This window comes from Rhinoraja longicauda, chromosome 21 (genome assembly GCF_053455715.1).
Source record: "Rhinoraja longicauda isolate Sanriku21f chromosome 21, sRhiLon1.1, whole genome shotgun sequence".
Taxonomy (NCBI): domain Eukaryota; kingdom Metazoa; phylum Chordata; class Chondrichthyes; order Rajiformes; family Arhynchobatidae; genus Rhinoraja; species Rhinoraja longicauda.
This window is the reverse complement of record NC_135973.1, coordinates 32,208,618-32,225,434: the sequence shown is the minus strand read 5'-3', so window position 1 is coordinate 32,225,434 and position 16,817 is coordinate 32,208,618. Positions and strand designations below refer to the sequence as shown.

The 16,817-nt window shown below is 44.9% G+C and overlaps 1 protein-coding gene across 6 annotated transcripts in view; it reads left to right on the top strand.

Annotated features, from left to right (window-relative positions):
- Positions 1-16,817, top strand: part of mapk8ip3 (mitogen-activated protein kinase 8 interacting protein 3) — a 170,786-nt gene that overhangs the window by 109,465 nt on the left and 44,504 nt on the right. For all 6 annotated transcript variants that reach the window (XM_078418259.1, XM_078418260.1, XM_078418263.1 and 3 more), the window contains 5 exons: positions 1,014-1,140; positions 5,398-5,493; positions 6,443-6,604; positions 8,383-8,539; positions 12,866-13,051. In XM_078418259.1, coding sequence (XP_078274385.1) covers positions 1,014-1,140; positions 5,398-5,493; positions 6,443-6,604; positions 8,383-8,539; positions 12,866-13,051 — 728 coding nt within the window. The remainder of the gene's footprint in view (positions 1-1,013; positions 1,141-5,397; positions 5,494-6,442; positions 6,605-8,382; positions 8,540-12,865; positions 13,052-16,817) is intronic.

Below are 16,817 nucleotides of genomic sequence, written 5' to 3'. Positions count from 1 at the left end.
GAGGCTTAACAAGAATACAAATAACTTGAATTACCGCCAAGTATCCTCTCCTGTTGTGAATATTATGTTTACAAACATAGTCTTATTCCTCAAGATTTCATTTATTTAAGGAGATGTTAAAAAAAAACGACTTCCTATCAGTTTTATCCAATCTTTCTTTCCCTTTTTGTTTTCAATCTCTGTACACAATTTGACATTGAATTCATTCTTCTGTCATATTCTGGTTCAGATTCTGTATTGTTCACCAATATTTTCATCAATCAGGTTAGATTTGAAGATGCAGTTATTTTCTCTGTACTAAACCCTCCCAGGTGTTTGTGGAAAGTACGGTGCTTTGTGGATGTCTGTTGATGAAAACTGTGAAAGGAAAAGACTAGAAGTGTGGAGTAGTTTTTTTTGGGGGGGGGAGCCTAGACTTTTTGAGTGTATTAATTAGCTTGCATTAGTACAACAGTACTTGGCCAAAAATCCACCCTGGCATAATCTTGGCACTGCAAGCCCAGCTGGATGGTTGCTTCTGATTCCTTGTTTTAGTTTGGAGCGGTCAGACGAATTTTAAGATGAACTGCCATAGAGATGGAAACAAAAGCAGATCTACGGAAAACCTGGAGATGTTGGAAACAAATCAGGATTTGTGGAGATCAGATTAATGATCTCCCATTATAAACATTTTGTCATACCGCTTTATGGAAGACGTCTAGCACCGTGCAGCGCAGGTGAAGACTGATGTGACGTTTGGTCAGTAGAGTATGGGAGGGTGTGGGAATCGTGTGTCAAGGTAGTCTTGAGGCACAGGGTCAACCATGACCTGAATGGATGGCAGAGCAGGCTGGAGAGGGCATGTCACCTGGTTCCACTTCCATTCCTTATGTTCTTTGGGACTTTCAGGTACAAAGGAAACAGAGTATGTTTAAATCTGCAACCACGTGGATCACCATACTTTTACGAGCATTTAAAAAGCGTTTTTTCAAACTTTTGTGAAACAGTGAAGTGACGACTGTCTTCCCTCGTAGCGACTGCACGTCAAATGCTCGGCGGGAGTTGAAACGCGAGCAGTACCGACAGGTGCGGGATCACGTCAGGAATGATGACGGCCGACTCCAGGCTTGTGGCTGGAGCCTCCCTGCAAAATACAAACAGGTACGAGTTCAGCTTCTCACAACATATCTCCAACCCCCCCCTCCCCCAACCCCTTCCCCTTCCCCCTCCCCCAACCCCTCCCCCCTCCCCCAACCTCTCCCCCAACCCCTCCCCCCTCCCCCAACCCCCCCCCTCCCCCGACCACCCCCCCCTCCCCCGACCACATTCCTTCCTCTGGCTTCACAATTCACAACTCACTAGGACTGAGACGAGGAAAAACCTTTTCATCAAGAGAGTTGTGAATCTGTGGTATTCTCTGTCACAGAAAGGAGTGGAGCCAATTCACTGGATGTATTCAAGAGAGAGTTAGATATAGCTCTATGGGCTAACGGAATCAAGCGATATGGGGAGAAAGCAGGAACATCCATGATTCTGGATGATCAGCCATGATCATATTGAATGGCGGTGCTGGCTCGAAGGGCCGAATGGCCTACTCCTGCACCTCTTTTCTATGTTTCAATCCTTTAATCTCACAGCTTTTTTTCATCTCTGGACTTTGTCCAACCATCTACCTATTAACCCCCCCCTCCCCCCCTCTGCCTGTGTTCACCTTTTACCTGCAATGCTTTGTCCTGCCCTTCCACTCTTCCAGGTATCCCCCCCCCCCCTACAATCAGTCTAGAAAGGTCATGACTCAAAACGTCAGCCGTCCATGTTGTCCAGGGATGCTGCCTGACCCGCTGAGTTTCTCCAGCACTTTGTCTTTTTTTTATCACTGCCTTAATATGCTCCTGCATGATGTTGGCTCAGAAGCATAAAGTGGTCAGGAAGTGGGTTCCTCGGATCAAGAGTGTTTAATTGTCATGTACAGTACAGTACAGAACTTTATTGTCATTCGGTACAGATACCGAACAAAATTACAGCAGTCACAGAACACAACAAAAAAGAAAAGAACACAGGACACACGACCCCAACACAAACATCCATCACAGTGACTCCAAACACCCCCTCACTGTGATGGAAGGCAACAAAACTTCCACTCTCTTCCCCCCCACGCCCACAGACAGGCAGCTCGACCCCTACCGAGGCGACCGACAGGCACACCCCCCGCAAGGGGATGGAAGGCCCCGTGGCCGAGCCGCACCGGGCACTGAAACGTCCCACGGCCGAGCTGCGCCGGCGATGTTAAGTCCAGTGGCCGAGCCGCGCCGGGCGATGGAAGGCCCCGCGGCCGAACCGCACCGAGCGCTGAAACGTCCCGTGGCCGTACCAGGCGATAGAAGGCCGCGCGGCCGAGCCGCACCGAGCGCTGAAACGTCCCGTGGCCGTCCCAGGCGATGGAAGGCCCCGCGGCCGAGCCGCACCGGGCGCTGAAACGTCCCGCAGCCGAGCTGCGCCGGCGATGTTAAGTCCAGTGGCCGAGCCGCGCCGGGCGATGGAAGGCCCCGCGGCCGAGCCGCACCGAGCACTGAAACGTCCCGTGGCCGTACCAGGCGATGGAAGGCCCCGCGGCCGAGCCGCACCGAGCGCTGAAACGTCCCGCGGCCGTACCAGGCGATGGAAGGCCCCGCGGCCGAGCCGCACCGAGCGCTGAAACGTCCCGCGGCCGTACCAGGCGATGGAAGGCCCCGCGGCCGAGCCGCACCGGGCGCTGAAACGTCCTGCGGCCGAGCCGCACCGAGCGCTGAAACGTCCCGCGGCCGTACCGGGCGATGGAAGGCCCCGCGGCCGAGCCGCACCAGGCGCTGAAACGTCCCGCGGCCGTACCGGGCGATGGAAGGCCCCGCGGCCGAGCCGCACCGGGCGCTGCCAAGTCCCGCGGCCGAGCCGCGCCGGCGATGTTAAGTCCAGCGGCCGATCCGGGCGATGGAAGGCCCCGCGGCCGAGCCGCACCAGGCGCTGAAACGTCCCGCGGCCGTACCGGGCGATGGAAGGCCCCGCGGCCGAGCCGCACCGGGCGCTGCCAAGTCCCGCGGCCGAGCCGCGCCGGCGATGTTAAGTCCAGCGGCCGATCCGCGCTGGGAGATGGAAGGCCCCGCGGGCGATGGAAGGCCCCGCGGCCGAGCTGCGCCCCGGGGAAGAGACCTAATAAAAGAAAGGTTTCCCCCACCCCCCCCCCCCCCACACATACACAGCCAAAAACAGAAACAAAAAAGACAAACAGACTGCCAGGGAGCCGCAGCCGTTAGGCGCAGCCACATGTGACCATGTGTACTGATAACTGAAATTCTTTCTCGATGCACATAACAGGTCAAAAAATGTAAAAAGATTAATAGCCCTGAAAATAAATATTCATAGTGCAACCAAAGACACGGTCCTTGGAAGTTCATGGTTGTTGAGGTTAGCGTTGTGTAGCGTTTAAGAGCCTCGTGGATGCCGGAAAGAAGCTGCTCGTGAACCTGATGCTCATTGATTTCAGTATCATCCTGTCTCATCTTCCTGATAGTTGGAATGAAATGAGAACAGGGCAGGTGCTCTGGGTCTTTGGTGATATTGGCTGATGAAATGGGATATTAGAATACAACTAGTTAAAGCATTCATCTCATATATTCTTGCGACATACTTTAATAGAAGGGCAATAACAAAATGGTGCCTACAAGAAACATCCACTTCAAAGTCTATATCTGGTGCAATAATGTAGGAGTGGTACACTGTAATTCCTTGAGTAAATCACGTTTCATTTGCATCTCAGCTCCAGTTCCCTGCCTTTGCTCCATTTTCATTTCTATGTAATCATGGCTGCTGCAGTTTCACTTTCAGTTCTATTCATGATTTGAAAGCTTCCCGTGATGCGAATAATCATGTGCTCTGCATCCATGGGAACAGGATTGTGCATGTAACTATCAGCTTCCCTGGAAGATCCCTTGACTATCAATGGGAAGATCTATTGATCGGCAAGAAAAGGGCTTTGGCTGCAAGAATGCAAGCAGTCCTAGTCTTATGGGAGAAGGAACTGGCTGGGGTGCTTGCACTCATGAAAGGCAATCGTGTCGTAGTTTTCCGTAACTCAAAGTTGCATCATTGCCCCTGTGTTAAGAAATGAGAGTTGGAAAGAAACTGTGCTGATATTTTGTTTTCTTACATATATTTCTTGAGAGCAAATTGTGTTCAGTATCTCAGATTTTTGGGTGGTGATATGTGAATGATCTGAGGGCAACTTTCTGTAACCTAAATGACCGTAAAGTGTGGGTCACCTGTGTCATGAAATGAGTGTTACCTAAAACTAATGTAGTTTAGTCACTCTGCCGTCAATGGGCTAATGGAACGTATGTTCTGAGGTTTTCCGATGCATCCAGGTATCATATCATATCATATCATATATATACAGCCGGAAACAGGCCTTTTCGGCCCACCAAGTCCGTGCCGCCCAGCGATCCCCGCACATTAACACTATCCTACACCCACTAGGGACAATTTTTACATTTACCCAGCCAATTAACCTACATACCTGTACGTCTTTGGAGTGTGGGAGGAAACCGAAGATCTCGGAGAAAACCCACGCAGGTCACGGGGAGAACGTACAAACTCCTTACAGTGCAGCACCTGTAGTCAGGATCGAACCTGAGTCTCCGGCGCTGCATTCGCTGTAAAGCAGCAACTCTACCGCTGCGCTACCATGCCGCCTTATGCAGTCTCTCGAGATTAACTACTGTTTGCCCCGTGGTGCATAAATGTAGTCTGCAAAAAGACTGCAAAAACCAATCAGGCATGAGCTGACAGGGAAGGATTCATTCAGGAAGAGGTCAGTTTATTGTCACATGTACAGTGAAATTTGAGTTACCATACAGCCATACTGAATGAAAAGCAGCAAGACACCCAGCCAAATAAAAGTTAACATCCATCACAGTGGATTCCACATTCCTCACTGTGATGGAAGGTAATAAAGTTCAAACTTCTTCCTCTTTGTTCTCCCGCGGCCGGGGAAGTCAAACTATCTGCAGTCGGGGCGATCAATGCCCCTGCAGCCGACAATCGAAGCCCCCGCCGGGGTGATCGAAACTCCCACCTCGGGGCGGTTGAAACTCATTCTATTCACTCATTTTCATTAAATTTTCTGTGGGAAGTTTCAGCAGCTCGGGAGATTCCTGCTTTCCTGCTGCTGGCTTTCCCCTTTCATCAGTGCAGGGACATACTCCCGAAGTTGTTGTGAAATATCCCTCATTATCACAGTCAAGGCAGAAAACCTAGTTACTGTTCTCTTTACAAATTCTGAGACCCCACTAACACTGATTAAGCATCACAGCAAAGGAATCTTAAATATCAAGCACCTTATAATATGGTTATAATGCAATTGTGATGATCTTGTTATCTCTCTAGTTGAGTCCTAATGGCAGCCAGGAAGACAATCGCATGAAGAATGTCCCTATCCCTGTCTACTGCCGTCCCCTGGTTGCAAAAGATCCAACCATGAAGGTAACCAGAAATTAAGGGAAGTTATAATGATTGGAATTTATTTTATACTGGTTTTGATGCAAACTCTGTGATATCTAACATGTACTTAGATAGAGAGATAGATATAACATGTGTTAGATAGAGCTCTAGGGGCTAGTGGAATCAAGGGATATGGGAGAAGGCAGGCACAGGTTACTGATTGTGGATGATCAGCCATGATCACAATGAATGACGGTGCTGGCTCGAGGGGCCAAATGGCCTCCTCCTGCACCTATTTTCCATGTTTTCTATGTTTACTTCAAATTTCTTGGATGCAATTTGTTTGGTACTGCGGCTTTCACAGAAGTTTTTGGGGGACTTAGAATTATTAAATAATTGTGAAACAGAAGCAGAACATTCAGCCCATCGATCTTGAGCAGCTTTAGACTAGAGACACAGCGTGGAAACAGGCCCTTCAGCCCACTGAGTCTGCGCTGATCAGCAATCACCCCGTACACTAACACACTATCTCACACACTAGGGAAAATGTACAATTTACAGAAGTCAATTAACCTACAAACTTGTATGTCTTTGGAGTGTGGGATGAAACCAGAGCACCCGGAGAAAAACCACGCGGTCGCAGGGAGAACGTACAAACTCCGTACAGATAGCACCCGTGGTCAGGATCGAACCGGGGTCTCTGGCAGCAACTTTACCGCTGCTCCGTTGTGCTGCTCTGTCCCATTTAACTGGCCCCATCCTGTAGTCAAGCAAGTGATTTCCTTTCGAGTACCTTTTCGAAGTGAGTTCCAAATCATTTTCCCACTTTCCGAATAAAATGTAAAATCTATTCCTAACAATCCGCATCTATCTTTTCCCCATATTTTAAATCTGTCTTAAGAATCATCTCCTCCTTTCCCGTTGTGAATGCTGGGTTTGAGATGGCTACTCCAGTGTTCCGTGAAGACATGTTGTGTTTCTATTGCCGCAGCTTTGGTGTGCAGCTGGCGTGGACCTGACTGGTTGGAAGCCACATCGCACGGACAATGGCAACGCACTGGGCCGCTCGCGCAGCTGCGATCCCCTGACCTCCGACGCTGAGAAAGATGTGAAGAACAGCAGCAGCCACAGTTCCCCCGACAAAAACAAGAAGGTAAACCAAGTACCATGCCAGTTTGGCTTGTAATTTAAAGAGGTATCTGGCTGGTAACAACAAGGTGTTGTAGCAAAGTAACTCAGCGGGTCAGGCAGCGTCCGTGGAGGGGAATGGATAGGCAACAGCTTGGGTTGTGGCCCTTCTTCAGACTGATCCATTCCCACCACAAATGCTGCCTGATCCACTGAGTTACTCCAGCACTTTGTGCTTTGCTCAAGGTTCCAGTATCTGCAGTTCCTTGCGACTGCATTAGAATACTAGGAATGTCAACCATTGTGGTGTTAAGAGGGCATCACTGATTGAATACTTCAACGAAAATGTACAACTTCCAGCTATTCTCAAGAGATGTATGATCCAGCAATATCAGGAGGAAATGTAACAATAAAATGTTCCTTCTGTTAACCTGGAAAACCTGAATTTATTCTGTAAATGCAGTGTTGGTCATTTACCTTTTGTTTACAGTTTAGTTTATTGTCACGTGTACCGAGGTACAGCAAAAAGTTTTTGTTGCGTGCTAACCAGTAAGCAGAAAGATAATACATGATTACAATCGAGCCATTTACAGTGTATAGATACTTGATAAGGGAATAATGTTTAGTGCAAGGTAGAGCCAGCAAAGCCCGATCAAGGATAGTCCGAGGATCACCAAAGAGGTAGATGGTAGTTCAGCACTGCTATCTGGCTGTGACCCTCTTTTTCAAGGTCAAGAGGTTTTGGCCTTGATTGTTTACAAGAATATCAAAGGTACATTTAACCAAGTTAGTGCAATGTGGTTGAAGTTTTAGATGTGGATCACTTGATAACTGTTCCTCTTGTTCCTGTATCCAAATGGATGAACATACATATCGCAGCATGTAATCCTCCAAATTTTCCACCACCTCCAGCGGGATCCCACCACTAGCCACATTTTCCCATCTCCACCCCTTTCCGCCTTCCGCAACTCGGTTAACTCATCCCTTCCCACCCAAACCACCTCCTCCCCAGGTACCTTCCCCAGCAACCGCAGAAGATGCAACACCTGTCGCTATACCTCCTCCCTCAACACTGCCCAGGGACCTCCACAGTCCTTTCAGGTGAGTCAGAGGTTCACTTGCACCTCCTCCAACCTCATCTACTGCATCCGTTGTTCAAGATGTGGACTCTTATACATCAGCGAGACCAAGCTCAGACTGGGCGATCGTTTCGCGGAACACCTTCGCTCAGCCCGCGTGATCAGTATGTACCATCAACCAAGGCTGTAACCAGATTGTGTCATCACTAATTCAATTGCAGTTTGTGGGAGCTTCCGGTGTTCAAATAGGCTGCTGCATTTCATTAGTTTAGTGTAGTTTATTGTCTCATGTGCCGAGGTACAGTGAAAAGCTTTTGTTGCACGCTAACTAGTCAGCGGAAAGCCAATACGTGATTACAGTCGAGCTATTTACAGTGTATCGATACATGATTAAGGGAATAACGTGAATAATGTTTAGTGCAAGATTCATCCCGCACATTTTGTTGGTAAGGGCCTTCATAATACCCTGAGGTTATTAAAGGCATGGTATCAATGAAAGCTTCTTACCGAGACCAATGACGCCTTCCGCAGAACGTGCAGGGAAGCAATGCATAAACCATTAGTTCTCCTGTGGCATCATTATCACTCATCTGAACATAAACATGTGTTGTTGATCATGCTGGTGGTTAACACCCAGCTGGGATAGTCTAACCCAACCACGGGCTGGTGGGTTGTGGTACACCCACAGAGGCAGCTCTTTGCTGACTTTGTGATTCTCCCTCAGGTCCACAGTGCAGAGGATGTCTCCAGCCGTGTGTGGATCTGCACGAGCACCCACTCCACCAGTAAAATTGTGATCATTGATGCCAATCAGCCTGGCACCATTATGGACCAGTTTATAGTGTGCAACGCCCATGTTCTGTGCATTACCAGCATCCCAGGTGAGTGAACCTCGATCTTCAGGCAACGGCCATGAGTCTGTGACCAATGACACTTGTCTCTCAGGGCAACTGGGCCCAACAGCATGTAATGGATGTTAGATGACAAAAAAATAATGTAGCATGGTTATAAGCCAAACATCTTCTGGGTATTTGGTTTTATCAAATCTCAAAGCATTGCAGTGCAGCAGCATACAAGTGTTCTTTTTTTTCTGGGGAGAACCATTCATGAGAACAAGAATATCCCAAACAAAAAAATCCTTGAAGCTTTGTCCATCTCTCTTCCGATATTATGCTTCTTGTGGAAACCAATGCTGGAGTCTCCAGCAGTACTGGCACCACATTAGGCCTGGAGCATGTTTAGTTCACAGGATAGGAATGGCTCTGAGTATAAGGGGCAAGTTTCAGGTTATTTCTATATTTTAATTAAATCGTGTCAATTTAAATGGCATTATATATATAATACACACACATACATACATATGCATGCACATATACACATCTCACACACACACTCACACTCATATATTTATATATGAATTTAATAATTTTGGTATTTTCCAGTGGCTTTATATCTGTCTTACCTTTAAAAGGATTTTAATTTTTTTTATGATTTAACGATTAAAATCTTAATGGTAAGGTTAGTTTAAGAATGTATTTTGAATATTTGTGTGAATATTATGGGACGTTTGGATGTTTTAATAGCTGGTATCATGGGACCATTCAGCACAGGACCATATCTTAATCAGGTCTCAAAACATATTTGGGCCTTGGCTGGCTGTTTAAAAATAAAACATTTCTTGTGGGCAATGAAGGCTGTTTTTGCACGCCTGTTAATGCAGGCCAGTAGTGTGGGTTTTGGAGTTTGCTGTCCTGACATTGTGGTAAATGGGGCTGTGGGAAGGTGACACTGATCATCCCTCTGATATTGCCATCCCTGAGTTCAACCTGAGCCCACCCCAGTGAGGTAGAACTGGTCAGGGATCACATCGCAGTCCAACTCCATGTTCATTTATCAGTTTACTTACAAATATTGCACCATCAATAGAATAATATCCATCTCATCATTAACTATTGCTCTCGGATCTCTTTAACTTGACTTGATTTTAACCACTACCCACTTTGGTGATCATTTGAACTAACTCTGTTCCGATGTGTACAGGTGACTAATCCTGCCTCTGGTTCCCTTGCAAGTGTTTGCCCTGAATCCTCTTCCTTTGTATTATAAAAGTTAAGCCCATGTCAATTTGATTACTGCAATTCTAACTTTGATATCATTTTATCTTAATCTTGCCTCTTTGTTATGACTCTGTGATATGATTCCTTTTTTCCATAAAACACAGAACACAGAATATTACAGCAGGGGAACATTTGGCCCACGATGTTTGTGCCGAATATGATGCCTAGTTGAACTGATCTCATCTTCCTGCACACTATCCATATCCCTGCACTTCCACGTGGCTGTATGAAAGCCTTTTAAATGCCACTGTCGTATCTGCCTTCACCACCACCACTCCTGGCAATCCATTCCAGGCATCCACCACTCTCTGAGAAAAATCTCGCCCTGCACATATCCATTAAACTTTGCCCCTAAAATAGACTCACCGAGCTACTCAAGAAGTACAACATGCTGGAGTAACTCAGCGGATCAGGCAACATCTCCGGATAGAAGGAACAGGTGATGTTTCGGGTCGAGACTTCTTCAAACTGGGAGTTACCCCTCTCGCCTTATAACTGTGCCCACTAATGTTGGACATTTCCACCCTGGGGAAAAAAGGTTCTGACTGTCAATACTTACATCTGTGTCAATGATTTAGTCCATTGTATACCCAAAGGAATGTTTGATCTTTTTACCATTATCATGCACAAATGTTTTGATGGAAAGGTTCTGGGTTTATTAGCGTTTCGAAAAGCTAAGGGATGGATTGTATTTCCGAAACATGTAAACTGATTTTGCAGATGAACCAAAACTAAGAGAGTGTTTTTCATTCACTTGATCAGCTAGATCACGAGGATACAGATAGTGGGGTTTGATAATCCTGTTTAGTTTCTTGGGTTAATTGATGCACACCCTGTTTGTGCGTCTCTATAATATAATTAGTTCCAATGTCAGCTTACAGCTGTTTGAAGATTTCTTTAAAAGCCTTGGATATGCAGCTATGTCAATTCTTAGTCTGAGGACGCAAATCATCTTTATAGGGCTGCTTCCTGACTTAAATTTTGATTCTTCTGGAGCTAACTACTGCATGTCTGGAATGCAGCATTTTACTGCATGTCTGGAATCGGGAATGAAAGGATTGGAGCAAAAATGAAGAAGAGCAGAAAATTTAATGAAATCTAAATGAGTTTAATCTGTGTTTTGGAATATTCTTTTCTTAGCTGTGTTAAATGTTTAATCGTGCTGAGATTTGTCAGATATTTTGCGCCTGGATTCATTCTCCTTTGCTGCACTCCTAGTATTCCCTTCTGGGAATTTCTGCAATTCCAATTTTGCATTTCTCTGACGGAGAACATTGAAATACGGAACTGAACCACGTGGCCTCATTTAAATATGATATCAGGGAAATAAAATAAAATAACAAAAGTGAAAACAGAAACCGTCGTTGAATTAGAGGTTCAGAATTTACCCATGTGCCTACACTGGAGAGGCTTTGTTTAGTTTAATTTAGAGATACAGCACGAAAGCAGGCCCTTCGGCCCACCGAGTCCGTGACGACCAGCGATCCCCGCACACTTTCACTATCCTGCACACATTGGAGATAATTTACAATTATACTGATTAACCTACAAACCTGTATATCTTTGGAGTGTGGGAGGAAACCAGTGATCCCGGAGAAAACCCACGCAGATTACGGGGAGAACGTACAAACTCTGTACAGACAGCACCCGTAGTCAGGATCAAACCCGGGTCTCTGGCGCTATTAGGCAGCGCCTCTACCGCTACACCACCGTGTTAAGTACATTATGAAGATCACAATTGAGATTTGGGATCATAATACCTACCCACACATTGTACAAATTTTAACATTTAAAATTCGTGTTGGGAAATCTTAGGAATGTGGTTTGCATTTTGTCATCTACAATAGAGGGAAATTGGAAGAATTGCATGAATGATTTCCCAGAATGTAAATGGCCTGTCTGATCGAACTTAAGACTGCCGTGAAAAAATAGCCATGATAATTTCCCTTTTTGGTGGAGGATATCAGGATCACAGAGTTGTGTCACGAGGCTTCTTTTGAGCATACAGCACCCCCCTCCCCCACACCAACCAAATTACTTGCTTTGTTTCTATAATCAGTGATAACATAATTGAGATAAGAGTATCACGACCATTTTCTAAAAAACTGTCGTGCACAATTTCCGCATCTGCCAGCCACAGATTGTCCGCACTATTATTTGTCTGCACTGGTTATTTGACCTAATTAAAAATAATATTTATGAGCCTATTAAGCTGCGCCAAGTAAGAATTTCATTGTTCTGTTCACGGCACCTTTGACAATTAAACACTTGACTCTTGGGATTAGAAATATGATGTAATTCTTTCCAGTCTGAATGAGTGCAGATCTAACTCAAGAAGCTCAATGCCATCTAACATCAGGTAGTCTGGTTGAATAGTATATGGTTTACTTCCCTAAACATTCAAAGACACAAAGCACTGGAGTAACCCAGTGGGACAGACAGCATCTCGAGAGAACGTGGATAGGTGATGTTTTGGGTCGGGAATCTTCAGTCTGGAAAGATATTGCCATTCACTCGTGTTTGCTGTGTAACAATCCCTGATCCAACAGTGTTGTGGGTGGACTGTCGCCTGAGTAACACACTTCTTGAGGAGGAAGGAACTGCAGATGCTGGTTTACACCGAAGATTGACACAAAATGTTGGAGTAATTCAATGAGACAGGCAGCACCTCTGGAGAGAAAGAATGGGTGACGTTTCGGGTCAAGACCCTTCTTCAGTCTGAAGAAGGTTCTCCACCCATAACGTCACCCATTCCTTCTTTCCAGAGATGCTGCCTGTCACCTTGAGTTAATCCAACATGTTTGTACTACTTGAATAGCTAGATTTGGGCACTAGATGGCAATGTTGCCCACATCTCAAGAATGAATAAACGCAAAGGTTTACCGTAGAGTTGCACAGGTATTTTATCGAAAATCCGCACATTGGAGGCATTTTGCCTATTCTTCTAAGATATGAAATTGGTGAAGTTGAAATTTTGACTGAAAGTTTTCCTGAACCATGTGAAGCAGAAGAATGGGACAGGGTCCCCAAAGTTTAAATCTATCTACACCATGATGAGATTAATCTATTCTCTTTCTGTCTTTGTGGCAGCTGCCAGTGAGAATGACTATCCTGCAGGGGAGATATTTTTGGAAGGGGACTTGAATCCAGATGACTCCAGTGGGGCAGAAGGGGTATTGGCAGGAATTACCTTGGTCGGATGTGCGACCAGATGTAATGTCCCCCGGAGCACCAGCACATCTCGAGGTGACACCCCAACATCTGACAAAGGCCAAAGTGAGTAACAACTAACGTTTAAAAACATGTTCTGCTTATTTGCTTCTGGGCCTTGACTTGAGAGACGGTTCATGTTCATCCAAAGTATCAGAAAGTACATCAAGATCATTTATGTATTTACTGTTGAGCTAAGTGAGACTTAACTAGTCTTAAGAATAGTTAAGACTATTCTTAACATTCGCACTCTGGAGCGTGCTATTAATATTTCTGGAATTAGAATTGAACATCATCTCACTTTCAACAGAAAAATGGCTAACAGAGTATGAACATTTCTTAATTTCATCATAGATCCTGAAAGTAGACAGATTGCTCATACCAATAACAAATCCCGGTAACTACACTGTAATATGCCATTCTGAGAACTCTTAGACTGATTGCCCAAAGAGTTGATTTCTTCCTAAACTAACAAAGTTAAACTGTTAAATTTAAAAAGTTAAGCTAAACTGGACTTGAGTCACACATGGGATTATGGGTCATCCTACAACAGCGTGGGTTTTCTCCGAGATCTTCGGTTTCCTTCCACCCTCCAAAGACGTACAGGTATGTAAGTTAATTGGCTTGGTGTATATGTAAATTGTCCCTAGTATGTGTAGGATGGTGTTAATGTGCGGGAATTACTGGTTGGCACGGACTCGGTCCGCGTTGAATCTCTAAAAGCTAAAACATCCAGTAGTCCTGAAAAATATGTTTTAACGGTAGACTTAAAGGTTTATTGTCGAAAGATAATGGTATTTTCCTTAAATATATGTTCTCCAACCTCGGAGAACAAACAGTTGGTGTTGGTCACCTGCAGCAAAGGGTTTTGATCTTAAGTAATACTAACAATTAAGGTATGCAGTCTGTTGACCTTGCAACATAACTTGTGCAATGCTGCCTTCATAGGTGGAGCTCAGTGGTTTCTTTTGGTGACATCTTATTTTTCCTGTTCGTTAATAATAATTGCCTGAATATCGTGTGTGCAATATTTTTCTAATCAATAATCTGCACACAGATATCCATTTTAAATAATGAGAAAAACCCCCCTACAAATGTGAAATGGAAATGGGAAATGCATGTCAGATCAACCAGCTTCACTAAAAAAGCCAAGCCTTTGATGGAGGAAGTTCTTTAACACAAATTGCCTGAATATTATTGTACTGGAGGAACTCAGCATCTGTGGAGGGATGGACAGATGATATTTCGGGTGAGGATCCTTCTGGTCTCGACAACATTGTCTGCCCATAGATTCCCTCCATAGATGCTACCTGACCCGTTGAGGTCCTCCAGCACTTATAGTCTCTTGTGTTGCTTGAAAATCATTGGTGTTACAAACAACATTTTGCTTTTTGTGAACAGAATTCAGATCATCAGTTTATTTCAGCAAAATCTTAGCTGGAAGTGCATCCTTACAGGGCTCATGTGACTATGAAATGGAATACCATCTTGTTCAAAGAGCAGATGACTACAATATTTACGAGTGGCTGTTCTTGAATCCTTTGTTATTCGCTACATCATTCTGTCTCCCTTCTCTGTTGACATGAGAATCTAAAAGGGCAGAGTGTGTAGGCTGTGTTTGACATTGTGTTTCTGTAAGAAAAGTTATGTGCTACATTTTGAAACACTAAGTACTGACTCTTAAATGGACCAGCACAAAGATTTGAGTAATTATAGTAGCACAAAGAGTTTAATAATTACAGTACCGTTTATATATAAGATACATCTGATGGGTATGGTCTCTTTTCCTGAATCTATTTAACTGTTTATTCAAAATATATTCTCAGACTGCCTTTGTCGCCTTATTTCTCTTTTTAATGAGAACTAGACCAAGTGGAGCCATTGGGCCCAAACCTCTCCATGCTTTGGTGCAGCACCCCCTCTCCCCCCTCCCCTCTCCCCTCGCCCCTCCCCCCTCCCCCTCCCCTCTCCCCCCTCCCCCTCCCCTCTCCCCCCTCCCCTACCCCCTTCCTCCCTCCTCCCCCAACTCTCCTCCTCTCATCCCCCTCCAACCCCCCCTTATCCTCCCTCCTTCCCCCCCTCCCTCCCCCCTCCCTCCCTCCCTAGGAGATAGACTTACTTTAAAATGTGAATAACTTAAAAAATATATCACCGATTTTCATGAAACTTCCATTAGCACCAAAGGGAGGACGGTGAGTAAGGTGGGCCTAAAATTGTCGCGCTATCGTGTACCGTTTTGGCTGTAGTTCAGGAACAAAAAAACAACAAAAGTTTTAGTATATAGATATCATGGCTGAACTTTCCGCTCAAGAATCTGCACCTTGAAAGAGACAGAGAGATTGCTAACTAGAAAGCATAGAATTAGTAAGCATTAGTGGGGAAATTAAGGATTTATTTCAGCCGACAAGTGAGAGTTAAGAATACACTGCCTGAAAGAGGGGTAAAAAGAGAACATTTCAAAGATCCCAGGATGGCGAGCTGTAACTTCTGGCGCTACCCTTCCTTTCGAGACATAAAAATGGAAAATGTTGAATGTACACAGTTTAATAAAGTATATATCATTCCCTAAATCAGTGTTCACTTTGGGAATCTCCACTTCTATCCAGGCCAGGCGCATCTTGAGAGTGGAATGATGAGTCATGTATCTACACACTATAAATGGCTCGGTGGTAATCATGTATTGTCTTTCTGCTGACTGGTTAGCACGCAACAAAAGTTTTTCACTGTACCTCGGTACACGTGACAATAAACTAAAGTGATCTTGAGAAGCCATTCATTCCATGTTGCATCAGCAGCATTACCTAACCTGATGAGTTATTACTGCATTTTCTGTTTTTTATTCCTCGATTCCAGCATCTGAATTTCTTTGCTGTTTTTTTTTAATGATATAGTACATCAGATGACTTGCATTTCAGATCATTTTATTCTGTTGAGTTGCATCCTCTACAAATTTTATCACTACAGTTACAGATCACATAAACTGTTTTATTCACAGATCTCCAACTTAACTGATAGGTACTTTGTACTCAGCGATGAACATAATATCTTGGATATAACTTGCTAGGATGATTCTCTTTCTGGTGCTCATTGCTTGAGCTTTTACCTCCATTGTTCTTCAATGCATTAGACCATCAGCCACATGATCCCCACCCGAAACTTCCACTGATGCTGCCTGACCTGCTGAGTTACTCCAGCACTTTGTGACGATCATTTCCCGATTGGCTACTTGGGTTATGCGGTCCTTGCTTACTGGCCACTGGAGCCTTACGTTTTTTTAAATCATTATTGTGTCCCGTTGGCTGAAGCAGCAAGCCTCTAAAGTTGGCTAGAGATATGGAGAGGATGTTTCCACTAGTGGGAGAGTCTAGGACCAGAGGTCATGGCCTCAGAATAAAAGGACGAACCTTTAGAAAGGACCGCATGGATATCCTGAAGGCAGAGATTGATGGATTCTTGATTAGTGCAGGTGTCAGGGGTTATGGGGAGAAGACAGGGCAATGCGGTTGAGAGGGAAAGATAGATCAGCCATGATGGAATGTTGGAGTACACTTGAAGGGCTGAATGGTCTAATTCTGCTCCTATTACATGAATTTATTATTATTTTGTCTTCAGGTAAGTCAGCCATGCCAAGGTTTATCGGTTTACAGCTTCCTTGTGAATTGTTGACTGTTAAGAATCTCCACATCAACATGTTCTAAAATATTTTTGACACAACAGAATAATTGAATTCAAAATCGTTGCTTCAATAGTTTTTCCCCTCTTTACCTTGAAAATCTTTCCCTCTTTTAACCATGTGGGGATTGGGAGGATAATTCCACATCCACAGAGCTGG